The sequence below is a fragment of a genome, unplaced genomic scaffold (assembly GCF_019419815.1).
Source record: "Pyrus x bretschneideri cultivar Hongxiangsu unplaced genomic scaffold, Pyrus_bretschneideri_v1 Contig268, whole genome shotgun sequence".
Classification (NCBI taxonomy): Eukaryota; Viridiplantae; Streptophyta; class Magnoliopsida; order Rosales; family Rosaceae; genus Pyrus; species Pyrus x bretschneideri.
This window is the reverse complement of record NW_025999577.1, coordinates 119,636-146,596: the sequence shown is the minus strand read 5'-3', so window position 1 is coordinate 146,596 and position 26,961 is coordinate 119,636. Positions and strand designations below refer to the sequence as shown.

The 26,961-nt window shown below is 37.7% G+C and overlaps 1 protein-coding gene across 1 annotated transcript; it reads right to left on the bottom strand.

Moving 5' to 3' along the window:
- Positions 1-8,784: 8,784 nt before the first annotated feature.
- LOC125478822 (F-box protein CPR1-like) lies at positions 8,785-9,999 on the bottom strand. The gene has a single exon (XM_048587462.1). It carries the CDS (start codon positions 9,997-9,999, stop codon positions 8,785-8,787), a length of 1,215 nt encoding a protein of 404 aa, XP_048443419.1.
- Positions 10,000-26,961: the final 16,962 nt, after the last annotated feature.

Below are 26,961 nucleotides of genomic sequence, written 5' to 3'. Positions count from 1 at the left end.
TGAGTATTTAGGAAGAATCTGAAGCCTGATGGAAGTATAGACAAGTACAAAGCTAGGCTAATAGCCAAGGGATTTACTCAAAAGAAAGGAATTAATTATTTTGACACTTACTCTCATGCGTCTAGGATTAGCTTTTATACACAATTTAGTAGTTCATTAATTGGATGTTAAAACAACATTTTTGAATGGACTTAGATGAAGAAATTTATATGGAGCACCGAAAGGATTTATAGTGCAAGGCCAAGAACATAAAGTGTGTAGGTTAAATCGTTATATGGACTGAAGCACGCTCCTAAACAATGGCATGAAAAGCTTGATAAAGTCATTTTAGAATATGATTTTTGAAATTAATGAGCATGAATAGTGTGTTTACTGTGATGAATGCAATGGACAATTTGTATTTTATGTCTTTACGTTGATATATTATTTGGAACAAGTCTGGAAATTATGAATGATGTTAAGTCTTATCTATCAAGGAGATTTGATATGAAAGATCTAGGAGAAGCTAGTATTGTTTTTGGAATGAAAATAGAAAGAGCACAAGCAGGTTTTATTATAAATCAAGCTAGTTCAATTGAGAAAATGCTTAACAAGTTCAATTTTTTTAATTGCAATCCTGTCTCGATGCCATATGAACCAAGTGTGTGCTTACTTAAAAATAGTGGTGAACCCATGTCTCAACTCTAGTATTCTCAAATGATTGGGTCTTTCATGTATATAGCATATAAAACTAGACCCTATATAGCTTATGCAATTGGAAGACTAAGTAGATGCACTCATAATCCAAGTAAAGAACACCGGAATGCTTTAAGGCAAAGTAACTAAGAGGAACTTTGGATTATTCTATAAACTATAAAGGATTTCTTTATGTAGTAGAAAGGTACAGTGATGCAAATTGGATCACAGATAACTCCAAAGTGTAATCTACTTTAGGATACGTATGTTTATTGGGAGGAGCAGCTATATCTTGGGGATCTAAGAAACAAACAATAATTTCCGGAAGTACAATAGAATCTGAACTTATAGCTCTTGATACTCCATGTGCAATGGCTAAATGGATTAGGAATTTTTTGCTTGATATCCCATTGGTGAGCAACTATACCTGCCATCTCTATACATTGTGTTAGATACATATTTGTGGGAAGCTTGTTAAATAAAAAAGTTTTATCTTTGGACTATGTGAAGTCAAAAAAGAACATTATTGATCAATTGACCAAAGGTCTATCTTGGAATGGATTCCTAGATTCGTCAAGGGGGATGAGCTTAAACCCATAAGGAAGTCACCTAGAGAAGAAACCAACCCTTGTGATTGGAGATCCCATGAAAAAGGTTCAATGGGTAGAAACAATCCATGTTGCGTGACTTATATTCCAGCACTCTAAAATAAGATATCTGAAATAAAATCCCATGCTCATCCCTATGACATTTGTGCTAATGATATGTGATTTGAAGGAAGGACATTGTCCTGAATGAGTTCCAAGGCAGGCAATCTTTCGTAGGACATAGGTCACATGTACTCTTGGAGGACTCACATATGTGAGAGTAGTCGTGAGGCCGTGACTGTGAAGAACCGACAACACTCTTGAGAATCAAGAATAAGTGGAGGACTCACACTCTTGAGAATCAAGATGAAGTGCATGGCCATACACTACTACAAAAGTACCCAATAGTGTCATTTTAAAAGTGACAAGAAAAACTCATTCAGGTTGGATATTAAGGAAAATCAGACAGAAAGTCATGTAATGGCAGATAAAAGAACCAACAGAGCGTCACAAAAAGGCTTTGCTATCGATTAGTTCTCTTAATCTACCAAGGAAAAGGAAAGCGTTTAAAAATAAAAAAAGGATAGTAGTGTCGGATAAAAGTGACATTGAAACTCCGGTCGGATAATAAAAAAAGCAGATTTGTGTTGCTCATAACCGACACCACTAACCATTAATAATAATAAAAAAAATATAAAAAGCCTATAACAGTTTTTTATTAAATAAAATAAATAATTAACGGAATCTAAAAACACAAACCAATTTAACAGAGTTCAAATTTTCAGTAAATCTTAGAATATAAACTGAAAACCAACTAACAAAGTCCAGCATCGCAATAAATTATGGATTCTAATACAAAAACCAACTAAGAAAATTTACGGCCAGTTAAGCGAATTTGCAGAAAACTGTGGATTTTCAAATTTAAAAAAATTCACCTTTCCTGTAATTTTCAAATAAAAAAAAACACAATAGAAAAAAAATTCACTTATGCATTGACTCTAAATCAAAATCTAATCTAAAGAAAATACAAAGAAAAACAAAAACTCAACTCTCAAATTTACCTGATAAAGGCAAAGAAGACAAAGATTGGCATTAAACCCAAGTATTGATTTGTAAAGAAACCCAAAACAACCAAATTACCAGTCATCCAATCGAAATTAATCAAAGCCAAGTATCGATTTTCATCAATAAAGAGACAGAGATACATACCTGCTCGTTGACGTAATTTTTGAGATCGAAAAGGATGTTAGAGTTGTAAGGATTCTTGTCAAGCAACTACTCCACTACAATGCCACCTGTTGTTGTTGTAGAACCAACCTCCACCTCCTTTGAAAGCCAAAACCTTTATAAATTCGCGACCTGAGGACCAAAAAGCAAGTCCTGACGGTTATAAGCGACAATACCGCCAAGTTTGAAAATATGTAAAAACAAAAAGCAATTGTTGTCGGTTATAAGCAACAGTAATGATGAAATTAAGCTATCCGACGCAAGTTTGAAAATATTTATAAAACAAAAACCAAGTCATGTCGGTTATAAGCGATAGTACTGCTTTGTTATCCCACATCATCCAAACTGGCTATCGAAATGTCTTATCCGACAATACATTGTATAAAATCCCCACCAATCTCTGACACAATAAGTCACTTTTGTAGTAGTGATAAATAATGCTTACCCGCGGCAAGTTTTTGATCGATCCTGTGGGTGTCATATGTTGTAATCTGAATTAGAGGAATCTAATTCAAGGCTTCATTCACTATGATTCCTTCATGTGAAAACTATGAACACCAAGTGTAGGTTTAAGTTCAAAAGACAACTACATCCATTGAATGGTGTACAAAATGCCCAAACTTCTATTTCTTCAAATGTGTCTATTTCATTGCTCATAGAGTTTTGAATCTTGTGGGGGATTGTTGGTTATTTTAATTATATTTTATTTTAAAGATTCAAAATTTATTATTATTTTATTTATTTTTAATATTTTAGAGGTTTTATTTGAAGAGTTATAATCCTTTTCTAAAAGGGTATGAAAAGTTCTTTAAACAAGAAACCTCAGACAGAAAACAAATATGTGAAAAAAACATTTAGTCTCCTTCACTTATCACATATTTGTCATCATCAATTACATTCCTCCAATTCCTGTTTTAGAATTCTTGGGCAATTGATCACTACTTGGCAATCCTGTCTACCATTGGCGTGCATAACAGATCAAGCATCCTATGAGGCTTTGGGTTGTATCTTGGAGTTGTAGGCACCGCCATAACCTGCAAGTGGGGAGGCGTTTACGGTTTTAGGGCAACGACATCACTCATTTGTTCGGTTCGCAGGCTAGATATTCTTATTCCTTTTTCATCATTTAATTTTTCATAAATCTGATAGTGATTATACATTTGATTTGTTATATTTGATTATAAAAATAGTTGGTATATTTTTGCAATATATTTCACAATTTATGTGTCAGTTGATTCACATGCTACTAGGTATCTGTGACACTTTGGAAATAGAAGTCTTGAACTTTTGACCAATATGTGTTTACCCGACAAATCTCTGTCGAGGAAGTTTCTGTCAGTAGATTCCTAACACACGTGTTTGGATTTATGTGACAACTTGCAAGTTTCTGATCGCGCGTGTGCCGACGAGGACGTCGGGCCCCTAAGGGGGATGGATTGTAACATCCCACATCGCCTAAAAGAGTGATCCTTATATGTATATTCTCATCCCTACCTAGCACGAGGCCTTTTGGGAGCTCACTGGCTTCGAGTTCCATAGGAACTCCGAAGTTAAGCGAGTAGGGTGCGAGAGCATTCCCAGGATGGGTGACCCATCCGGAAGTTTTCGTGTGAGTTCCCAGAAACAAAACTGTAAGGGTGTGTTGGGGGCCAAAGCGGACAATATCGTGCTACGGTAGAGTCGGGCCCGAAAAGTGATCCCGCCCAGGCCGGGATGTGACAACGAACCTGTTCCCCCTTTCATTAAGCAAAATGCAAATTTCAATGAACAAAAGCTCAACCATATGGTTTACAACTTTACAAACTATTTCAAAATACTAAAAATATATAAAAGTTTACATAATATCACCCAATCCTCTGATTCTTGAACATTTACAACTTCCAAATCAGGCAGAAATGCTCTGATTCCTAACCATGCAGAAATGCTCTGAGTATTGGCCACCTAGATATGCTTTAATTCCTGACCACGCAGGAATGCATTTAAAAAAAAGAAAAGAAAACGCTTAAAATAAAAGCTCGGCCGCAAACTCACTAGGAGCACTTTCAAATCCAATGCCGCCTGAGCTTTACAAGCAACGCTGAGCCTTTTTTCCTGACCAGCCCAGCCTTACAATTTAGGGCATTTCACCCATCATGGTAGTATCTTCTCCACGCTCTTCCACATGCAAGAAATTCGAGCAACTTTTGTTCACCACCGTGTTCGACTGTGTTCGCCGCCACCTTCGACGTTACGATGGTATCTTCACCATGTTCTAGCACATTACGATAGTATACTCTCCTTGAACTCCCTAGACCACCGGCCACAATAGACATGCGTTTGCTAATGATGCTTTTTCATAAACTTGTGTTGACGGTTTAGGTTGGGAGGGGATGGTGGAGAAAAATGAATGTATGGATATGGATGAGAAAAATAAAATGGAAGCACAGACTTATAAACTGCGACTGAGAGTTTACCCGACGAACTACTCCGTCGGGTAACTAGAAACACGAGTAGGGTAGTGCTTGGGCGGTGGACTTTTTTGACATGTGGCAAATGGACTTTTGACCACCTTGAGAAAAGTTTCTCGACAAACTACTCTGTCGGATAAATCATGCTACCACAACACATTTGTTTGTCAGTTAAAATTTTTCCTCCGTGGCGCCAAAACTTTACCCAGCGAATTGTCTCTTCACCTACGAACAATGTTCATTGTGTAAGAGCTTTCAGTCAACCCAGTTTGCTGACTAATACTACCCCAACACTGGCGAAATTGTGTAATATAGCTTTAACCAGCGAAATTGTTTCCATCGCTGAAAATTTGGTAAGGCAAACTAAAATTTCTGGTGTTGACATATTAAAACAAGATACGCCTTTTGTTTGATCACATTGAGGAATTCGGTTTTTCAAAAGTACAAGACTATTGAGGAATTTGGTTTAAAATGGTTGAAAAATGGGAGATGCATGAGTGAAAGGTAAAATTTTTATTTTAATAATATCATCTTTTGATGGTTAATGTATTATTTACTTACATGTAGATGCTTGATGTGAGATAGTTGGGTTTTAACTTTGCTTTCTTTTTCATGTAGAAACAAAGTACGCAAAACGTGTGGAATAGAGGGCAGTCCACAATTGTGCACACAACAGGTTCAGTTTCAATGACAACGTGTAGAAAAGATGTGGTAAAATACTATGTTTATGCTTTGTTTTCACATGGTCATTTTTTGGATATTTAAAATTATTTAGAGAACCTTATATTTTAAAATCTTAATAGCTTGATCGTACAAGAATTAAACCTAGCCCAATTGAATGTTCCAAAAAATTCCACTAAACAACTTTATGTGTGTTGTCGCACTCTTTTATTATATGTTATTGTGTGTATAACCTATGCTTATATATTATAATTTTATTGAAGTAAAAAATGGACAATAAAAGACTACCGCAATGGAAAGACAAAATGAAGTAAATGATTGGGTCATATACAAGAAAGTGATTGGTGAGCCAAGTCATGATCCTCTTCTTGGTGAAGGTGCTGCCTTTAAACTATCTACAATAGTATTCTCTTTCAAATGAGATTTGAATTTATGATTAAGTCGATACAACCTCTTAATGCCACCTTCTAGCATAACTGTAAACAGTAAGTAAACACTTAATAAATCTAAAACAAAAACATGACAAGAAATAGGGCAACATAAGATGGACCATATATACATCAACTTGGAGATGGAGGGAGATTTTGAAGTCCTTATTGATGTTATTAACGGTGTAATTTTCATTTGACATTGAATTTCATTATATTTATCGGGAACAAACTTTGTGGCAAATGCCCTGGTTTGGATCTAGATAAAATCTTTTGGTTCCGGTCTAAGGAATTGTGATTTGAGACGTAATTAAGTATTATTGATGCTCTTGAGGATGTTTTGAGACCTATGATAATAGCATATTTATGTGACTTTGTTATCTTATTTCTTTGCATTTACTTAGTTAATTTCCATTTATTGTAGTAATTTAAGTTATTTTCGTATTATTGTAGGTCCAGTTGGTAAAGATAACAATAAATAGCTAAATGGAGCAATTTGGAGCAGTATTGGACTTGGATTAGATAGCATGCGTGAATAGCATATGGGCTGGACGTTTATTGTGTTTAAATGATGCTAGATATGTGCTAAAATCTGGACAAATTAAAGTTGAGGCTTGGAAGGCAAGGAATTACACAAGAAAGAGGAATCCTAGTTGGAGAGGAACATTATCTTATCTTATCCTATCTTGTCCTATCTTATCTTATCTTATACAACCTTATCTTATCTCCAATTGCAAGGAGGAATTCTAATCACATTCCAACAATCTCTACCTGATTCTTAGAGTCCTAAAATAATTCAAAATGACAAAACCCTTTCCTCCTTGGATTCAGCCGTTCCCCTCCCTATATATATGAAATTTCTGCATGTTTAGGGGGTGCCATGCCTACCATTCATCCATTGAAGTTGCTGGAATTTTCAAAGTTTTTTCTGTTTTTGTTTTAAGTTTCAATGTTTATTTTACATTGCTTTTCAGTTATGATAAACATGTATAACTAAGTTTTTTTTATAGTTAGAGGTGAATTCGAAGCCATGATCATATGTTTTATATAAATTGATTACATCCAATTATTGTTTCATAAAACATGAATGCAATTTACTTATCTGCTTTATAAAGAACTTATTCATGTATGTTTATTAAGGATGCATACTTAGTTTGCATGCAGGGATTTGATGCTAGAATATAAGGGAATTTCACCTAATCGTTATGAACTTATATTTGTAACTAGTAAAAGTCACTAGTCATGATTGAGTTAAATAAATTCTTGGCAGGAGTATCATGCTTTTCATAATTACAAATTCTTTAACAATACTTATGATTTTCACAGAACTTAATGATCTTTGAGATGTATCTCTATCATGCTTTCCATAGTTAGGGAACTTGAGAAGAATAATTTGGTTGCGTTGCTGAGTACAATTCAATGAACTTAGAAAAATCTGAGAATTAATTAGTGTTGTTCACAATTAATTTGGGGCATTGTCATTCATGGTTTATAGGAAGAATAACTGGAAATCAATTTGGGTGCATATGTTTCATGTGTGGAGAAGAATCCTTTAGCTATCTTTTCATCCATATTTCATTCACAACTTAATTTACTTGCTGACTTTACCTTTGTTTTAATTAAATTCGTTCAAAATACCCCCAAGTCATTGTTTTGTTGTTAGTTTAATTTAGTTTTCAGTTTTATAAATTTAATTTATGTTGATTAGCATCCCTTCTAATCTCCGGAATAGAACAATCCCTACTTACTCTTACTACGATTGCATAATATATAGGGTTTAATTTGTGTGTTAGTTTCTACCACATCAACCTGGATCTTGATGTCATGCAGGAATGCATCACTACAATTAATTAAGGTAATGATGTTTTTTGAACAAACGATATTATTTATATAAAGGGGTAGGAAAGTTGGCTAAACCTCACAATAAGCTAGTAATAATGTAATTCAAATTTGTTTTTGGCGAGAATCGAACCTAAAACTTCTCACTTACAAATGAAGATGAATACCACTAGACCGTGAAAAAATATGAGTTGTGGAAATTAATTAAAAATAATATTTTATTATGTACATGAATTGAGATTTAGGGACCAAGAAAAAATGCAATAAAATAAAATAAAACTACATGGGGAAGGGCAGGGACGGAGTCAGAAATATCTTCTAGTGGGGGTAACCGAAAACAACTAAGAAAACCTTATTATAGTATGATTATATGCAATATGATATTAAAGATGGTTTCGAATAATGATGTATCACAATTCCAATGTTACAAAAACTTCAATATAGTAGTGGAAAGTGGCAAAGTGATGAGAAAAATATAAGTACATGATAGGCGGGAGAGGGTTTTTTAGGTTTGAATGACAGAACACGAGCACACTATTGCTCATATAATATTTGATATAAAGTATAAGTAGAATGAATGTATGTTAGATATTAGATACATATATTTTCTTCAAAGATAACTAGTGTATATTATATAACTGTAGTCTGCAACCAAACAAACGAATTACTTGAGTGAGGGCATTCACCTCCAGTGAGCCTTCATTGGCTCCGCCCATGGGGAAGGGTACAATAAAAACTCATATATGAAAGTTAAATGTAACACAAGATGAAATTTTGAACGGCGCTAGGCTATCAGTACTACATCTGTGGATATAATCTCAACAAAACAATATTCCATCGACGTATCTTATAACATGCATACAAATATATAGGAGAAATGGAACTTAATTTACCCTCAACTCACTTGACTGGAACAATACTTTCCACATAAATAATAGCTTGGAAATCTCTAACCTCATTGAGAATAGGAGGAATACGAAGATAGTTGAGATTTTTGGTACTAGAATTATAAGAGGTGACTCTTCCATCGCAGGAAACCATAAGAAGCTCGTCACTTTTCCAAAATGCCAATGGATTCTCATTAATGCCTTTTAAGGATTCAACGGTTAGAAATTTTGTCCATGAACTCTTAACTCCATCATAGTCATCCATTACCCATATTTCACATAATGTAGAATCCTCATTCTTTGGATCGTAACAACAGCAAAACGAAGCAATGGATTCATTACACAGAAAAATATTATAAAATTTAAAACCAGATTCTCTCCTAGAAGGCAATTGTATTATATGAAATATTTCATTACCTAAATCAAATGAAAGTATGTATTCCTCGCCATCGTTTGCAAGCCAATAACAAAATCCCTTCAAGTATTCTGAACCATAACATTGATAGGTTTTACTTGATATCTCAATCTTGATCTCTTTCCAAGAGTTAGCAGCCGTGGTGTATACCTCAGCAGTGTGAGGAAGAGCAATACGATGATAATATCTTCGCTCATCATCTGAATACTCACAATTTTCTATAATTTGCACAACCTTGTATTCTTTAGCTTTGTAATCATAGCCGAATCCCAATCCTTCAAAGATCGTCTCCAATTGGAATTTTCCCTCCGGAGGGGAAGGTAGAAGAAGGCATGAATCAGGAAGTTGCCTGAATTCCCGTGTTGCAGGATTGCATAAAATACGAGCGCTTTTCCCTGTTATCACACATACAATACCATTGCAATAACTGTGAACTTGCACAGGATGATGGTCTTCCATTGGAAACGGAATATTTAGGTCCTTAAAATCATAATGAAGATTGTGCTCATCACTATAATTGGAAAGATTCATCATGGACCATAAAGTTTCATATTTCCAACTCTGGTCTGGGAAAACGTGCATCTGAGTACGGTTGAGAAGGAGACAAGTGGAGGATGAGAGTTTGTTGTCCGCGGAATTGTTGAGGTATTTGGCCACAAAACTTGGACTATTGATGAGAGTGCACCAAGACTTGCGTATGCATTTGAATCGCATCAGAGACTTGGGCGACAACCTAGACAGGATTTCAACCACCCTATGTTCAGGAGTTTCACTGTCATACACCTGGGACATTTCGACAGTTTTGTTCAACATGAATTCTTCACATATATATATACGCAGAAAAAAACACCACCAGTTTGAGAGCCAAACTAAATCAAACTCCAAGTCCCAAAGGCCTAGTTGATCGAGATTCAATTACTAAGCATATTACCACATAAGATGCTAAAATTCAACAATACTTAGTTCCACAACCACAACATATATAGCTATCAAAAGAACCCGGTCAGTTTAGAGTTTTCTGGGGAATCATACGTTCAAATTTTACTATTTTTAATTTTTTTTTTTATTTGATACAAAACTAACCACTCAAATTTTACTGTTTAATTCTACATTAAATTGATAAAATTTTTAAAAAAATGTGGGACGGGAATCTAATTTCTCCTCTTAGATATTGGCAATGGACGGATTTTTAATGTGCTCTTTCTCAAAAACCACTTTTTTAGATTAAATACTAAAAGCATTCCTAAATTGTTTTTACAAAATTGTTTTGTGAAAGTTACAGAAAGGACCCTTACTTTACGCAGAAGAATGCGCATAGACTTTTCATGCATATTTTAAAGAATCTATTGTATAATTCGAACTTATTTCTGTACATTACAGACTAAAAAATTAAAATAAAATAATGTAAACACACCTTACAGAAAATGCAAAGTTAATATATGATCTAGAAACAAGTATATTTTTGTGTTATTGTCATACATATCATATCTAATGTTAGAATTCCTTTTTTGATAAAGGATAGCATTAGTAGAGTAAATTGTTAAATATTAGGGAGCAAGAGATCGGTGAGGATTGAACCCGCATCAAGGGAACATATGAAGCATTCCCTTCCGCCACTGTAGTAAGTGTCATCTGCTTTGTTTTATAATTAATAAACACACATTACTGTTGTCGAATAACCAAAAAAAAATAAAAATAAAAAAAGAAATATATAAGGTGTGCCCGTGATATTAAAACTGGTGTATGAATTTCAGTTCCGTTTTTGTAATTTTCATTATAACTTTGAAAATAAGTGAGACCAATTATCATTGGTGTGTTGACCTTGTAGGAAAAATGTAGTGAAACATTTTCTTGAATTCATTCCTCGTATATATAAGATGGACTATATATATATCACCATAGAAGTGGAGGGAGATATAGAAGTCCTTTAGATGCTGTATTAAGGTGCCATCTTAATTCCTTGGTGGACAACATTAAGAAGTTGGCTTGCAGATTTCAAGACTCGTCATATTAATCGGGAGCAAACTTTGTGGCAAATAATCTGGTTGGTGATGTGTTCTTCGTGTAAGGTCGTTTGGTGGCGAACTCTTCCTAATGAGGCAAGATAAACTTTTCCTGCGGGATTATTCCAATTTAAGTCACATAAGAGACTTTTTCTTGTAATTATCATTCCTTGTAAATTTAACAGCTTGGCTTTCTCAAAACTAATTTGAAAAATCATAGAGCTGACATGTGGACTTTTATTCACAATTGATGAAAATGTCCTCATTAATTGGCAAGGCTCATATTTATTCCACCAGTAGTTCAACCAAATTAGAAGCCATGATTTGCTAACTACAACTACTGCAAGCTAAACTGCCATTGCAAGGAAGATAAATGTGGGACTATGATTTTCTAGGGCCAGAGTAAGATTGATCTGAATATAGTTACCTCAGGCTGATCCGAATACAGTTACCTCAGAAGTTCGATCATGCACTCACCAACTCCGAGCAAAGTTGTATTAGATGGAGTACCAGTACCACCATCACTCTACTTCGAGGCACTAGGCGAAGTCCTAGCGACTAAGCTGGATGACCATGCTTGTTCCGCAAGACACGTGATCTGATCTGGATATGGACATAATTAGATCCTATAAGTTTCCGAGTTCTTACAATCTAGAAATTGGCATGCGCCGCAAATAATCATAGCTCCGAAGATGATGCAATATCTACTTCTAGATATCTTCTAGGATTCTCTCAGCTTAGAATAAGGATTTTATCCTAGAAAGGTCTATCCCTACGATATAAATACATCCATCTAGTGTTCATCTATGGTAAGGCAATCTAAAACTTGAATTCTCTTGCCCACTGCTTGAATCTAAAATCATTCACTAACTTGACCGTTAGAGAGCCTTTGGCTGGCATAACTTCACCGTCGAAAAGCCTTTCACCTGCATAACTTGACCGTCGGAGAGCCTTTGGCTAGCATACACCCCCGAGTCTTAGGCTTGCTGATAGGAGCATATTTAGGCGACTTACTTAGCTTGTTTTCGTGCATCTATGTTGTTAATTCATAGTTGTTTTAGTAGTTTAAGCTATTTTCGTTTGTTTTTAGGTCCTCATGGCAAAGGGAGCAAGAAAGTGCATTTTGAGGCTATTTGGAGCATTTTTGGGCATGGATTGGATAGCTTAATCATGGAGCAAAGAGGATGGACGAAATTGAAGCCTTGTATGCTCTTTGGGACATAAAACAAAGGGCCTAGCCCAATCAAACAATCCTTTGAGCCATGCAAAACCTCTAGCCCAATCAAACAATCCATCAAAGCCATGCAAAACCACCATTCACACACACTTCACACAAACAACATCCTAGCCGTGAGTTCCATTGCATTTCCACCTTCCCACTTCATCATTTCAGCCACCAAGACATTATTCCTTCATCATTACACCACATTCCAGCCTTGTCATGCATAACCCACCACATAAATCATCACATGCACCCAAACAAGCCTTTGCCGTGCATAACCCTTGAAATTCCAGCTTTCCACCAAGCAACCTAGCTGTCATTCCACATGCATTCCCCTTGCATTTCCAGCCATTCCCCTTCATCATTGCAGCCACCAATCATCCTAGTTGTCACTCACATGCACTCCTTTCAATAAATCAGCCAACACATGCACCCATCACCCAAAAACAACTCCTTGCCGTGCACATGCATTCCCCTTGTGCAATTTCAGCTTTCCACCAACCAACCTAGCTGTTTTACACATGCATTCCCTTAATCATTGCAGCCACATTCTCTCACATTCTCACCCATTCTCTCCCTATAAAACCATGCAATCCCATCACACAAGGAATTAATTCCAAACCTCCATTCACCACACAACAACAAACACAAAAACAGCAAGATTGCCGTGGGTTCCCTTCCAATTCCAGCAACCCCTCTTCTATTTCCACCACTCCCCAACCCTCCAAAACACTATCCAACCATTCCTCCATACAAACACCAATCCAAAACCTATCCTTAGACCTTGTGCCGCAACGAAGAGGAGGAGAAGGGCCTAAACGTTCATACAATTCAAGTTTGAGTTGTTGGAATTTTTAGGTGTTTTCTTTTCCTTGATTTCAATGATTAAATCTACGTATCTTTGTTGTGTACGTATGAGGAACTAAACCCCCCATAGCTAGGGGGTGATTCGAAACCATGTTTACGCTTGCAATATGAATTGATTACCTTTGGTTGGAATTTCATGAGTTGTGGATTCAATTTGTTTAGCTATTTGATTGATAACCTATTTATGTATGTTTATTGAGAGTGCACGCTTAATTTTCATGCATGAATATGACGCTAGAATATAAGTGAGTTTCACCTAATAGTTATGAACTTATATTCACAAGTAGTGGAGGTTGCTTATAAACAATCGCGTTAAGTAAATTCTTGGCATAAGTTTCATGCAATTCATAGTAACGAATGCCTCGTCAACACTTATAGTTTTCAAAGAACTTAATGATTCTTGCTTGTATCTCTATTATGCAATTCATGTAGGGAACTTGTGGGGAATGCTTTGGGTTGTCGTATGCAATCATCCAATTCATTAACTTAAGGAAAACTTGACGGTTAATTTAAGCAGACTTAATTGACCCGAGGTGTTGAGTTTCATAATTCATCGAAAGACCAACCGAAAATCATCTTGTATGCAAGTGTAACATGTGTGGAGAAGAACCTTCTAGCTAGCATTCATCCATATTTTCATCACATTCATATTTACATTTTGCCCTTAATTACAAAGTGTGCATTTTAATTTAATCTCGTCCAAACACAATCCCCCCCCCATATTTTGTTTAGTCTTATTCTTAATCTATCTTATTTTGAGTTTTGCATTCTTTGAGTCTAGTATAGTGTTTTAAATTTGTTTTTACGTTTTTGAGTCAAATCCAAGTGATTAACAATCCCTCCTAATCCCCGGTCCAGAACGATCCCTACTTACATACTTACTACAATTGACAAAAAGAGGGTTTAATTTGTGTGCGTAAAATTCACGCATCACTTGCTTATGGTTGTTTACTGCCTTGCAGGTTGCTCGAGTTTGCACTCAACCACCATTCATGGCTATTCGCAAACTTGGTTTTAACAATTGGTGCTTTCATTAAGAATGAACTCATATTCCTCCCATCCAAACCACTTTGTTAATTGATATGTCAGCAGACTCAATTAACCACATCGACTTTGTTGCCTCCTAGGGCAATATATATTAGGAATATGATGGTGTCGCTCCCATTAACAAGATGTGGGAAGATGTCATGGAAATCTGTTTGTCTCTAGAAGGGGTTCAATGAAGTCCACTGGCTAGAGAACCTACTAGACTAGCTGACATAAAGGCACACATTAAAAACCTCAAAGAAGCTATTATTCATTTGGAAGAATTGGTTGCCCTAACGACGAAGGTGATTGATCTGACATCCGAGGAGTCGTCTTAACACCCTATCCCAAAGAAACATCATAGAAAATCCAATTGACTTCTGAGTCTCCACCCTGCCCAGTGATCGAGGGAAGAAGCATCCTTGAAAGGAAATTGCATATACGACGAACAAGAATATCTAGGAAACACCTGGAAAGAAATGAAGACGACATGCAAGAAACCAAGAATGGTGGATGCCGTCAAAAAACAATGGCGATCAATTCTAACATCCTGATGTTTTTCAAATCGTGATTTAGAAAACATCTATTCGCCTTATGACGATGCCCTCATCGTCAAGGTCCAAATCTCCAATGCCCTGGTAAGCCACGTCTTGGTCAATAATAGCTCAGAAGTGAGCATTTTATTCAAAGACATTGTCGAAGATGGGAATCCTCAATAGCATCAACAAAGGGAAGCCAACCTTTCACACCTTCAATGGGGCACCAGTGTGATATCTAGGAATGGTGAAGCTAGCGGTCCAAACAGAACCTTATAACCACTTGGTGACTTTCCACCTAGTAGATTGGCTAACTCCCCTACAAAGCGATTCATAGTCAGAACTGGTTACATAAGATGAAGTTATTCCGTCCATTTATGACCAATTACTTTGTTACCTGGTTCCTGAATAAGTAAAAGAAATAAAAGAAGATCAATGACGGTGTGTTACTGCGCAGTTGCATGGACGAGTCAGCATAACAATCAAAGCTAATGGGTCAACAAACGAGTTATAAGGAATTTAACATGGATCTTGACCTCCACGATGACGGTACACCTAATTCAAAGTCAGACGAAGATATTGTGTATATCAGCCTTGAACCCAACATATAGAAAGTGAATATCTTCCTTTCATTCAATACATCAGATAATTACACAAGATTGGATATATATATATTGTGGGCACTCTAACAAATTACACTTATGTCCTTAACCAAACTAACAATTTACAAAACAACTAAAACAAACTATAAGCAATTCTTATCAACACTTTGATGACTCTTTACACCCCCTCAAGCTGAACTTGGAAGCATCAAAAGAACCAAGAGAAAGCTTGGATTGAAGATAGAGGAATCGTTGCCTAGACAGAGACTTAGTATGAATGTCAGCCAATTGGTCTTGACTACAAACATATTGAACCTTGATAAGATGGGCAAGAACCAGCTCACGGATGTAATGATAGTCAATTTCAACGTGTTTAGTCCGGGCATGAAAAACAGGATTAGAAGCTAAAGATATTGCAGAGATATTATCACACCAGAGATGAGGAATCTGAGGTAGTTGAAAACCGATATCTCGGAAAACTTTACAGATCCATGTTATTTCAGCCGAAGTGTGAGCCAAAGACCTGTACTCAGCTTCAGTAAAGGATCGAGCAACCGTTGGCTGTTTCTTGGCACTCCAACTAATCAAATTAGAGCCAAGAAAGATGCAATAGCCACTGGTGGACCTTTTGTCAAAGGTGCACCCTGCCCAATCAGCATCAGAGTATGCTGTAAGATGCAGATTTCCAGGTTTGAACCATAAACCATGGGTGAGAGTACCTTTTAAAAATCTGTGAATTCTTTTAGCAGCTTGAAGATGGGAATCCATCGGAGCATGCATGAATTGACATACTTGATTCACAGCAAAAGATATATCTGGCCGAGTCCAGGTAAGATATTGCAATGCACCAACTAAGGATCGATACTCTGTGGGATTAGACAAGAGAGAACCGGTATGATCAAGTTTGGCCGTGCCTAAGGGAGTTGAACATGGTTTAGCACCATCCATGTGAGTCTTCTGAAGAAGGTCAAGTAAATATTTGCCTTGGTGTAAGAATATGCCTTCAGAAGACCTGTGCACCTCAAGTCCCAAAAAATAATGCAATGAGCCTAGATCTTTGACAGGAAAAACAGTGCGCAGTTTGTTGATAAAATGCTGACAGAGCGTAGCATTAGGACCAGTGACCAAAATATCATCAACATACACAAGGATGATCACCAAGGTTGGAGCTCGTAAGACAAACAAAGAGGCATCAGAAGAAGACTGCTGAAAACCAAAAGATCTCAACACCTGAAATAATTTGTCAAACCAAGCCCTTGGAGCCTGTTTAAGACCATAAAGGGACTTTTTAAGCTTGCAGACATGATGTGGAAAAGAGGGATCAGTAAATCCAGGAGGCTGCTGCATAAAAACATCTTCTTGTAAATCCCCATGCAAGAAGGCATTACTAATGTCTAACTGATTTAAAAACCAGTGAAACTGAGCAGCAAAAGACAACAGGATACGAATGGTAACAGGCTTGGCTACAGGACTGAAAGTTTCTTTATAATCGATGCCTACTTGTTGGTGAAATCCTTTGGCAACAAGGCGAGCCTTATAGCGATCAATAGAACCATCAGGATGTTTCTTAATCCGAAAGACCCATTTACAACCAACAACATTGTGAAGAGAAGAAGAGGGTACAAGAACCCATGTCCCTGTAGATTGCAATGCATTAAACTCCTCTTGCAAAGCAGTTCTCCAGTGAGCATGCTTGGAAGCTTGCAAATAAGTAGATGGGACAAAATCAATAGAAGATGGAAGAGGATGCTTGGTTGCCGAGAAGGCCTTGGGTTTGAATATCCCTGCTTTTGACCGAGTAAGCATATGATGAGTATTGTGCACAGTGGAAGAGACAGAAGGAACCGAGATGGGAAGACCAAGGGAATCAACAGTAGGAGCATGTATCTCAATAGTGGCAGCCAGTAGATCATGTGAAGTAACAGGAGCAGCATGTGAAGCAACAGGAGCAGCAGGGGAGTCAATAGGGGCAGTATGAGCAGTGGGGGCAGTAGGAGCAGGTGAGGCAATAGGGGCAGTAGGAGCAGGTGAGGCAATAGGGACAGTAGGTGGGACAGTAAGGGAGGCATTAGTAGTGCAGGATCGAGAAGAATAAGGGATAGTGAACTGCAAATCAATTGAAGACACAACTGGAGATGCAGTATTAAATCGGGAAGCACTCGGGGACAATGGGTGAGAGTGATGAAATGGGAATGTAGATTCATCAAAAATAACATGACGAGATATATAGACCCTCTGTGTCAATGGATCCAAGCACCGATATCCCTTATGTTGAAGACTATACCCCAAGAACACGCAATACTTACTTTTGCTGTCCAGTTTGGAAGTTGTATAGGGCTTAAGCCATGGAAAACAGCTGCAACCAAAAACCTTCAGCCGACAATAATCAGGGAAAGTATGAAATAATAATTCCCATGGAGACTGCATCATGCCAGAAATTGGAAGGCGATTAATCAAGTAGATAGCAGTGGAAAAGGCCTCTACCCAGAAAACATGAGGCACATTAGAAGCAACCAAAAGTGTGCGAGCAGTCTCGACCAGATGACGATGTTTTCTTTCTGCACAACCATTCTGTTCAGGTGTATGCGGATGATGCGTGATTTATACGCACACAAATTAAACCTTCTTTTTGTCAATTGTAGTATAAGTATAAGTAGGGATCGTTCTGGACCGGGGATTAGGAGGGATTGTTAATCACTTGGATTTGACTCAAAAACGTAAAAACACAATATAAAACACTATACTACACTCGAAGAATGCAAAAATAAGAAAGATTAAGACTAAGACTAAACAACATAAAGGGGGATTGGATTTGGACGAATTTAAACTAAAATGGAAACTTGGAAATAAAACAAATTGTAAATATGGATTTGACGGAAATGAATGGATGGGAAGCTAGCTAAGTGATTCATCGCCACACATGTTATACTTGCATACTAAACGATTTCTAATTGCTTTTCAATAAACCATGAATTCTCAACACCCCGGGTTAATTAGGTCCGCTTAAATTAACCGTCAAGTTTTCCTTAAGTTAATAAATTGGATGATTGCATACGACAACCCAAAGCATTCCTCACAAGTTCCCTACATGAATTGCATAATAGAGATACAAGCAAGAATCATTAAGCATCATGAAAACTATAAGTGTTGACGAGGCATTCGTTACTATGATTGCATGAAACTTATGCCAAGAATTTGTTTAACGCGATTGTTTATAAGCAACCTCCACTACTTGTGAATATAAGTTCATAACTATTACGTGAAACTCACTTATATTCTAGCGTCAAATTCATGCATGAAAATTAAGCATTCATTCTCAATAAACATACATAAATAGGTTATCAATCAAATAGTTAAACAAATTGAATTCACAACTTATGAAACGTAATTAGAAGTAATCAAATCATATTGCAAGCATAAACATATATTTCGAATCACCCCCTAGCTAAGGGGGGTTTAGTTCCTCATACTTACAAAACAAAGAGAATTGAAATTAAACATTGAAATCAAAGAAACACCTAAACATTCCAACAACTCAAACTTGAATTGTATGAACGTTTAGGCCCTCTTATCTTCCTCTTCGTTGTGGCACAAGGTCTAAGGAGATGTTTAGGGCTTTAAGTGTATGTGGAATGGAGTGGGGAATGGTTGGAGAGGGATGGAAATGGAAGAGGATAGATAGAAGATAGAAAGAAACCCACGGCAAGGATTGGGAAATGGTGTGTTTGTGGTGTGTTGTGTATGAAATGAGGAATTAAACCCCCCTTAGCTAGGGGGTGATTCGAAATATATGTTTATGCTTGCAATATGATTTGATTACTTCTAATTACGTTTCATAAGTTGTGAATTCAATTTGTTTAACTATTTGATTGATAACCTATTTATGTATGTTTATTAAGAATGAATGCTTAATTTTCATGCATGAATTTGACGCTAGAATATAAGTGAGTTTCACGTAATAGTTATGAACTTATATTCACAAGTAGTGGAGGTTGCTTATAAACAATCGTGTTAAACAAATTCTTGGCATAAGTTTCATGCAATCATAGTAACAAATGCCTCGTCAACACTTATAGTTTTCATGATGCTTAATGATTCTTGCTTGTATCTCTATTATGCAATTCATGTAGGGAACTTGTGAGGAATGCTTTGGGTTGTCGTATGCAATCATCCAATTCATTAACTTAAGGAAAACTTGACGGTTAATTTAAGCGGACCTAATTAACCCGGGGTGTTGAGAATTCATGGTTTATTGAAAAGCAATTAGAAATCGTTTCGTATTTAACATGTGTGGCGATGAACCCCTTAGCTAGCTTCCCATCCATTCATTTCCGTCAAATCCATATTTACAATTTGTTTTATTTCCAAGTTTCCATTTTAGTTTAAATTCGTCCAAATCCAATCCCCCTTTATGTTGTTTAGTCTTAGTCTTAATCTTTCTTATTTTTGCATTCTTCGAGTGTAGTATAGTGTTTTATATTGTGTTTTTACGTTTTTGAGTCAAATCCAAGTGATTAACAATCCCTCCTAATCCCCGGTCCAGAACGATCCCTACTTATACTTATACTACAATTGACAAAAAGAGGGTTTAATTTGTGTGCGTATAAATCACGCATCAAATTTTGGCGCCGTTGCCGGGGATTAGCAACTTTGCTAATCTTCTGGATTGTTCTATTTTCTTTTGTTTTTATTTTATTCCAAATTCTTAATCTTGTTTTGTTTCTTGTTTTAGGTACTAGTTTATGACTCGGAGTTCTCATCCGATTCGTGAACATATCTCGAGCTTTAACGCCGATTTCGAGCGAGAATTGAGACGAAAGAGAAAGAACTCAGAACCTAGCGAATCAAGTGAAAGTTCCGAGTCCGTTTCTGAATCCGAAGAAGAACCCAAGACAACAGTGGGTGAAGAAGACATGGCAGCAGATAACCGAACCATCAAGGAGCTTTCCGCTTCGGGATTGGCCAATGCCGCCCCATTATGCATTCAATACCCCTTGGCTGTCCAAGGCAAGACCGATGAATTCGAGTTGAAGTCAAGCTTGTTGCACCACATTCCGAAATACCATGGGCTTTCCATGGAAGATCCCAACAAGCATCTCAAGGAGTTCGAGGTTGTTTGTTGGAGCATGACACCCATAAATGTCGACGGAAACATTCTGATGATGAAGGCTTTTCCATTCTCACTTTTGGAAAAAGCGAAGGATTGGTTGTTCGAATTAGCACCCGGAACGGTTACATCTTGGGATAGTATGAAAAGAGCTTTCTTGGAGAAGTTTTTCCCAACTTCAAGAATCATTCTCTTGAGGAAACGGATTAGTGGTATCCAACAAAATCAAGGTGAATCGTTTCCTTCTTATTATGAACGTTTTAAATCACTTGTTGCTTCTTGTCCACATCATCAAATGAAGGAGGAGCTGCTCATTCAATACTTCTATGAAGGACTCCTTCTAATGGAACGCCAAATGCTCGATGCCTCGGCGGGAGGTGCGTTGGTGGATAAAACTCCGTGGGCTGCAAAAGTTCTAATTGCCAACCGAGCACATAATGCACAACAATACGAAGGTGTTGGACAAAGAGACCCCCCACGGCAACACCAAGTCAATGAGGTAAGTGCCATAACCGAACTTCAAAATCAAATGGCTAACCTTACTACGTTGCTTTCTCAGGTGGTGGAAGGTCCAAAAGTCAAAACCGTAGCTCCTTGTGGCGTATGTTCCATGCAAGGACACCCTACAGACACGTGCCCACAATTGATTGAGAATGGGGGATGGGAGAGTGCAAATGCCATTGGATTTCCAACCCACAATCAACCAAGGAATGATCCATATTCCAACACGTACAATCCAGGTTGGAGAGACCATCCAAATTTCAAGTGGAGGGAGCCACAACAACCTCAACAACAAGGAGGCTTTAGACAACAACCCCTGGGGTTTTACACCAGAACCCACAGCCAAGACCAAAACCAACCACAATCCAGCCAAAACCATCAAGGTACGTCTTTAGATAATGCTACAGTTCTTAAGTTACTTACTAGTCTGTCTCAGGGACAAGAAAATCAAAACAAGGCGATGCAAAACCAAGACCAAAGGGTGGACCAATTAGAGAAGCAAATAGGGCAGATTGCGGAGTTTGTGGGACAATTCCGAGATCAAGGCAAGCTTCCAAGCTCAACAATTGTCAATCCAAAGGGTGGCTTTGAAACCGCCAATGCAATCACCTTAAGAAGTGGCAAGGAAGTTGGAACCACCTCACAACCACCAAAATCAAGTCAAGACGAGGAGGATAAGTTGTTGCAAGAAGAAGCACAGGGAGCAAAACCCACGGCCAAGGATGACCAAACCTTGCCAAATTCATCTAGACCTCCTAAACCATCCCAAACCACCAAGGTAAGTCCCAATTCGACTCTTTCTAGTTCTATTCCATTAAACGTGCCCTTTCCTAGCAGGTTTAGGCAATCAAAGAAGGAAGAAGCCGAGAAGGACATTCTAGAGACCTTTCGGAAAGTTCAAGTCAATATCCCGCTCCTTGATGCGATTAAGCAAGTTCCGAGGTATGCTAAGTTTTTAAAAGAACTTTGTACAACAAGGAAAAGGATCTCGAACAAAGAGGTGGTTCAAGTAAGTGAAAATGTCTCTGCTGTGTTACAAAGGAAATTACCCCCTAAATGCAAAGATCCGGGTAGTTTTACAATTCCATGCGTTATTGGTAATACTAAGTTTGAACAATGCATGTTAGATCTAGGTGCTTCAATTAACGTCATGCCATACTCTATTTATGCTTCAATGAACCTTGGTGAATTGAAAAATGATGGTGTGATTATTCAGTTGGCCGATAGATCTAATGCCTATCCAAAGGGCGTATTGGAAGATGTCTTAGTACAGGTGAATAATTTGATCTTCCCGGCGGATTTCTATGTCCTTGAAATGGAGGAAACTACCCATGCTCCACCCTTGCCGATTCTTCTTGGGAGGCCATTCATCAAGACGGCCCAAACAAAGATAGATGTGTTTAAAGGCACTTTAACGATGGAATTCGATGGGGAAGTGATTGATTTCAATATTTCTGAAACTATGAAATTTCCTAATGATAATCACTCATGTTTCTCTATTGATATTCTTGATTCTTTGGTGCAGGTACCCGATCTATTCCACGCCATGGGTTCCAATTGAGCTCAAGAAGGTCTCGTCCGGCTGCAAGACATAAAAGAAAGCGCTACTTGGGAGGCAACCCAATACAGTGAATAAAGCTTGTTCATTGATTCCCGAGTGATTACAAAAAAAAAAAAAAAAAAATAATGGCAGAAAGATGGAGCCTTCACAAGGGTTGTGTACATGAGGCCCCACTACGTGGCAACACTCTCGGAATAGAAGGCATTGGAGCGGGAGGCATCGGAGCAAGAGGCATCGGAGCAGGAGGCACCAAAGATAGATCATTCAAGGCCCCAAACCTTGGTGGAACGCTGGATGACCCAGGAAAGAGGTGCCTCTGGAAGAAAGCCGCAAGCTTTTGACGGTCATCAAGCTCATCAAGCTTCCTCTTCATGCCTGTCGAATAATTGTTGGCAAGCACGTGCAAACTTCGGTTCTCGTACTTAAGCTGTTTGATCTCCTGCTTAAGACTCTCCACCTCTGCCATCAAGGATTCAACCTGACGGGAGCGAGCAAGAAGGCGTTGGCCCATGTTGGACACAGAGCCAGCGCACTGAACGCTAAGAGCCAAGGACTCTTGAACGGCCAACTCATCGGACCGTCCTGAAAGCAACTGACTGTCTTTGGGGGTGAGGAGGTTCCGAGCTACTATCGTAGCTGTTGTTGCATCCGTCATTACAGAGTCCTCATCTGTAAGAGGGCCATGAGAAGATAAGAAAGACGGGCACCGTACCTTATCCTGACGCGGCACAACAGGATCATTGCTTAGACTCAAATCTAAGCAAATGTTCGATGGGTTGGATGAGCTAGCCATTGTTCAAGAAGTTAAAAGAGAAGGGTTGGATGGAGTGAAATCTCGACAGGCCGGAGACGATTTCTGGGAAATTTTCAAGTGTGCATGCTAGAGGTGATCGATCACCTCTATTAAAGGAGAGGCGTTCACCGATTCAGAGATGAAGAGACACCACTCTTCAAAACCGGAATTTCCGGCGTAAAGATGGCCAGCTCGTCAGACGCAATCCCAGCTTTTCAGAAAGCGTGTGTAACTTTGTCAAAAGCTCCCAGCTTTTCAGAAGACGCGTGGAAGGCGAGAAATCAGCTGCACACTTTAGCCGACAAACGTGGGTGACAAAGCCGAAAGCTCCCGGCTTTCCAGAAAGCGAGTGCAACTTTGTCAAAAGCTCCCGGCTTTTCAGAAGACGCGTGGAAGACATTGCCGCATCCGCACTGCCATTGGCCATTACAATTCCTATATACATCAACATTCATGGCAAGGCATACACCCAGAAGTGCATAACTTTCCTTCTCGGCCAAAAATATAAGCTGCAACCAACCCGCACAAACATGCTCAGTTTTCTCCTTCTCTTGAGAACACACTTTCAACCATGGATGTATCCCCTAAAGAAGATACCAAAGGCCTGGAGTACAAAGGAGGCAAGAGGAAACGGTGGATCGAAGCATGTGGATTCATTCGCTGCCTCTTCGAAAGCAAAGGTATCTCATATCATCAAGGGCGAAAGCAAAGGTATCTCATATCATGCTCTTTCCCTGTCTTTTCCTTTGTCCTTGATATTACTTGCATGGCAAAGTGAAAAAAGCAAACAGCCGGCACTTGGAGTCTATCTGGACTCTATTCCCTGGTTGCTAACCTAGCGTTGCTGAGCTATCCTCTAACCCTCTTCAATACGAATTGGAGAGATTGAACAAAAAAACAGATAAAAGGAGTAAGCTCAGACCTTCGGGGGAGACCAAAAGAATCCTGCTGCCCAATTCAAGAGTAGCACAAAGGAAAATCAACGATCGGAGGAAACCAAAAGAATCTCCAGCTCAGTTCAAGAGTAGCCTGTGGAAAAACTCAAGATGAAGCCTCACTGCAATCACCAAGGAGAAGATGGAATTTACACTCCATAACCAGATTTGCATCCCTAAACTCTTCTCTTTGTTAGATACATTCTGCCATGTTTAGTATATTTAATTGCTGTTTATATGTTTGCTTGTGTTTAGTGTGGTTTTAAGCTTAAAACATTGAGGACAATGTTTGATTTAAGTGTGGGGGAGTTTCTAAAGTGTTTTGATGCAAATTCGTAGGGTTTTATCCACCATAACTTCAAATGTTGTTTCTTGCTGTTTTTAAGTGTGTTTAGTGTGTTTTGACTTAAAAATTCGAAAATCACATAAAAATTTGAAAAACATGTTTTGAAAAGCCTAAAAAGAGTGTTTTGAGTCGTTTTTGTGTCGTAGGTCACCTTCCAACACAATGATAAGGATTTGGTTTCTAATTGCATGACTGATAAAAAGAGTTATAAACATGGAGAAAAGTTTGATTTACTCTTGGTATATGCTTGGTTATGGTTATAATGTATGACTTCACATGCAATCATAAAAGAAAAATTCGTTTTTGTAACATGCTTGAAGGAAGGAACTCAAACAAACGCTACAACCCTGAGAGACTTGAGCCTATAACGTTCTTTGGAGAGTATAATCTGTGATTTCTTGTTTTCTAAAGTCGTTGCATGATCTCATTATTCTTTGTTTGGTTACTACTTAGAAGGCGTTTTATCATATAGTTCCAAATGCTAGAACTCATGCCCATTTCATTCAAAGCATGTTATTGATTTACATAACATATATCAAGATGAAGTTGTGTAGTTGCCACCATAGCCAAATAACCTCACTTCCCATATTTCGTATATGTTGTAAGTTTTACACCCGTTGAGCTTTGTTTAGCCTTTATTCTTTGTCAACCCACATTATCCTCACCTAGCCTAGTTTAGGACAATCCACACCCTTGTTCTTAAAAGATAGTGAGCATAACTTAAATGAATTCCTTTTGAGTTACATTATGCAAGAAAATGAGTGTGGGGGAAGGAATGCTTGTTCTTAAGTATGTTTTGAGTTTCAAAAGAAAAGAAAAATAGAAAAGAAAAGAAAGAAAGAAAGAAAAAAGAGCTTGAAAAAAATGAAAGAATGAGTGATTGAAGAAAGGGCTCAAAACACCAATTCTGGCCCTAAATTGTCTCCCTTTTTGTTCCAAAGTTGAGTTTTCATTCAAAAGTGAATTCTAAGTTGATTCAATTGCCTTGCTCACTATTTCTTTAAGAACCTTTGTTTTCCATATCCCTTCTTTGTTATCCACACGCCCCAAGCCCCATTACAACCCGTGACTTCAATCTTGAGTGTTATGCGTTTCAATTTGTGGAGTTTGAACTTGGTATGAGCATATGGTGTCACTGGTTCTCGCGTCTAAGTAGTAGCATTCCATTCATGAGATCATATCTAAACCCTCTTTATACGCACACAAATTAAACCCTCTTTTTGTCAATTGTAGTATAAGTATAAGTAGGGATTGTTCTGGACTGGGGATTAGGAGGGATTGTTAATCACTTGGATTTGACTCAAAAACGTAAAAACACAATATAAAACACTATACTACACTCGAAGAATGCAAAAATAAGAAAGATTAAGACTAAGACTAAACAACATAAAGGGGGATTGGATTTGGACGAATTTAAACTAAAATGGAAACTTGGAAATAAAACAAATTGTAAATATGGATTTGACGGAAATGAATGGATGGGAAGCTAGCTAAGGGGTTCATCGCCACACATGTTATACTTGCATACGAAACGATTTCTAATTGCTTTTCAATAAACCATGAATTCTCAACACCCCGGGTTAATTAGGTCCGCTTAAATTAACCGTCAAGTTTTCCTTAAGTTAATAAATTGGATGATTGCATATGACAACCCAAAGCATTCCTCACAAGTTCCCTACATGAATTGCATAATAGAGATACAAGCAAGAATCATTAAGCATCATGAAAACTATAAGTGTTGACGAGGCATTCGTTACTATGATTGCATGAAACTTATGCCAAGAATTTGTTTAACGCGATTGTTTATAAGCAACCTCCACTACTTGTGAATATAAGTTCATAACTATTACGTGAAACTCACTTATATTCTAGCGTCAAATTCATGCATGAAAATTAAGCATTCATTCTCAATAAACATACATAAATAGGTTATCAATCAAATAGTTAAACAAATTGAATTCACAACTTATGAAACGTAATTAGAAGTAATCAAATCATATTGCAAGCATAAACATATATTTCGAATCACCCCCTAGCTAAGGGGGGTTTAGTTCCTCATACTTACAAAACAAAGAGAATTGAAATTAAACATTGAAATCAAAGAAACACCTAAACATTCCAACAACTCAAACTTGAATTGTATGAACGTTTAGGCCCTCTTATCTTCCTCTTCGTTGTGGCACAAGGTCTAAGGAGATGTTTAGGGCTTTAAGTGTATGTGGAATGGAGTGGGGAATGGTTGGAGAGGGATGGAAATGGAAGAGGATAGATAAAAG